Genomic DNA, 1,786 nt, shown 5'->3' with positions numbered 1-1,786 from the left:
GGAGGCGGGGGCCGACGCGGCGCTGGTCGTGACGCCCAGCTACTACCGGGGGGCCATGACCGGCGCGGCCCTGGTGCGGCACTACGCCGAGGTGAGTGGCGCCCGGCACGGCGCGGCGCGCTCCCGCCGGCGCCGCTGAGCTCTGCCCGGGTGCCCCCGCAGGTGGCCGAGGCGTCCCCCATCCCCGTGGTGCTCTACAGCGTCCCCGCCAACACGGGCCTGGACCTGCCGCTGGAGGCCGTCCTCGCCCTGGCGCAGCACCCCAACGTCGCCGGGCTCAAGGACAGCGGCGGGGACGTGAGTGGGGCGGCGCGCTCCCGGCGACGCCGCCGGGCCTCGGCCCCGGGGCTCCGCGCAGGGAGCCCCACGGCGGGGCGGGCAGGCGGCGCCCCGCGACGCAGCCCGTCTCCCCCCAGATCACCCGCCTGGCGCTGATCGTCCACAAGACGCGGCAGGAAGATTTCCAGGTGCTGGCGGGATCGGCCGGCTTCCTGCTGGCCAGCTACGCCGTGGGTAGGTGCCGGGCGCCGCTGCTTGCCCCGGGCGCGTGGGCAGCCGGCCGCGGGGCTGCGGCGGGGCGTTGCTGGCTGCCGACGCGCCCCCCACCCTCCCCGGCGTCCCCAGGTGCTGCGGGGGGGATCTGCGCCCTCGCCAACGTGCTGGGAGCCCCGCTGTGCCGGCTGGAGCGGCTGTGCCGCGAGGGGCGCTGGCAGGAGGCCCGCGACCTGCAGCACCGGCTCATCGAGCCCAACGCGGCGGTGAGCGAGCGCCAGCGCCGGGGGGCGGAGGGGGCAGAGGGGGGCAGCCGGGCGCGGGCAGAAGCCCGGCGATGCCCCCGGCTGCGAGGAGGATGGGTGGCCCCGGGGCCCAGGACAGCGTAGCGCCCAGCGGGCAGGGCGGGGGGGAGGTGGCGGGGTGCGAAACGCCRGCTTTCCCGCGCCAGGAACAGCGCGTCCCCTGGCCCCGGGTGCCAGCCTGACCCCCGGCGCGGTGGCTGCAGGCTATTTATAGGCAGCGATGKGGGGCAGAGCTGCTCCTTCCCAGGGGCCCCGATCCCACCGCGCGGTGCCGGCCCCACTGCAAGGACCCAGGGACGCCACCCGCACGGGAGCCCCATGCCCGCGCTCTGCGCCCCTGCCCCATGGGGTGTGCTTTGCTGGGGGGCTGCGACTGCCCCACGCAGCCGCCTGCCCCCCCGCGTCCCTGCGGTCCCCGGGGCAGGAGGGGAGCCCAGGCGCTGGGACCGCCGCGCGGCCCCGCATCCGAGCCGGCGCGCCGCGTCGTGCCCGCGGACCGCGCGGCCCGGCCCCACGGCGGGCTCGGCCGAGGCTCCGTGCCCTGCCTCCCGCAGGTGACCCGCCGGTTTGGCATCCCGGGGCTGAAGAAGGCCATGGAGTGGTTCGGCTACTACGGGGGACCCTGCCGCCCGCCCCTGGCCCCGCTGAGCCCGACCCAGGTGGACGAGCTGAGAGAGACCTTCAGCGCCAACGGCTGGTTGTGAGGGGCCTCCGTCCCCGCCGGCATCCCCCCGCCCGGCCCCGGCCTCTGCCCTGGCGCCGCGCGGTGCTTGCAACCCCGCCACCCCCCCGGCCCCGGGACCCCCAGGGACGGGGCAGGGGCACCCGGCCGGGAGAAAGCCGCCACCTCCGCAGAGCCGGTCTCGCTCCCTCCCGCCGGACAGGGCTGCTGTGGGCACGGAGGAGGGAGAAAACACCTGCCCCCCCCCCGGCACCACCCTCGCGTCCCCCCGGGGCCGGCGGGGAGCCCCGTGCTGCGCCCCCCACCC

The 1,786-nt window shown here is 78.5% G+C and overlaps 1 protein-coding gene across 1 annotated transcript in view; it reads left to right on the top strand.

Annotated features, from left to right (window-relative positions):
- HOGA1 (4-hydroxy-2-oxoglutarate aldolase 1) overlaps positions 1-1,501 on the top strand; it is a 2,232-nt gene extending 731 nt beyond the window's left edge. Inside the window, exons 2-6 of the mRNA XM_085325692.1 lie at positions 5-91; positions 163-297; positions 417-513; positions 625-758; positions 1,352-1,501. Of these exons, the coding sequence (XP_085181818.1) occupies positions 5-91; positions 163-297; positions 417-513; positions 625-758; positions 1,352-1,501 (603 nt within the window). The remainder of the gene's footprint in view (positions 1-4; positions 92-162; positions 298-416; positions 514-624; positions 759-1,351) is intronic.
- Positions 1,502-1,786: the final 285 nt, after the last annotated feature.

Source organism: Rhea americana, unplaced genomic scaffold (genome assembly GCF_003343005.1).
Source record: "Rhea americana isolate MKP2758 unplaced genomic scaffold, rheAme1 scaffold_122, whole genome shotgun sequence".
Taxonomy (NCBI): Eukaryota; Metazoa; Chordata; class Aves; order Rheiformes; family Rheidae; genus Rhea; species Rhea americana.
Note: the sequence above shows the minus strand (reverse complement) of the source record. Positions and strands in the feature narration are given on the sequence as shown.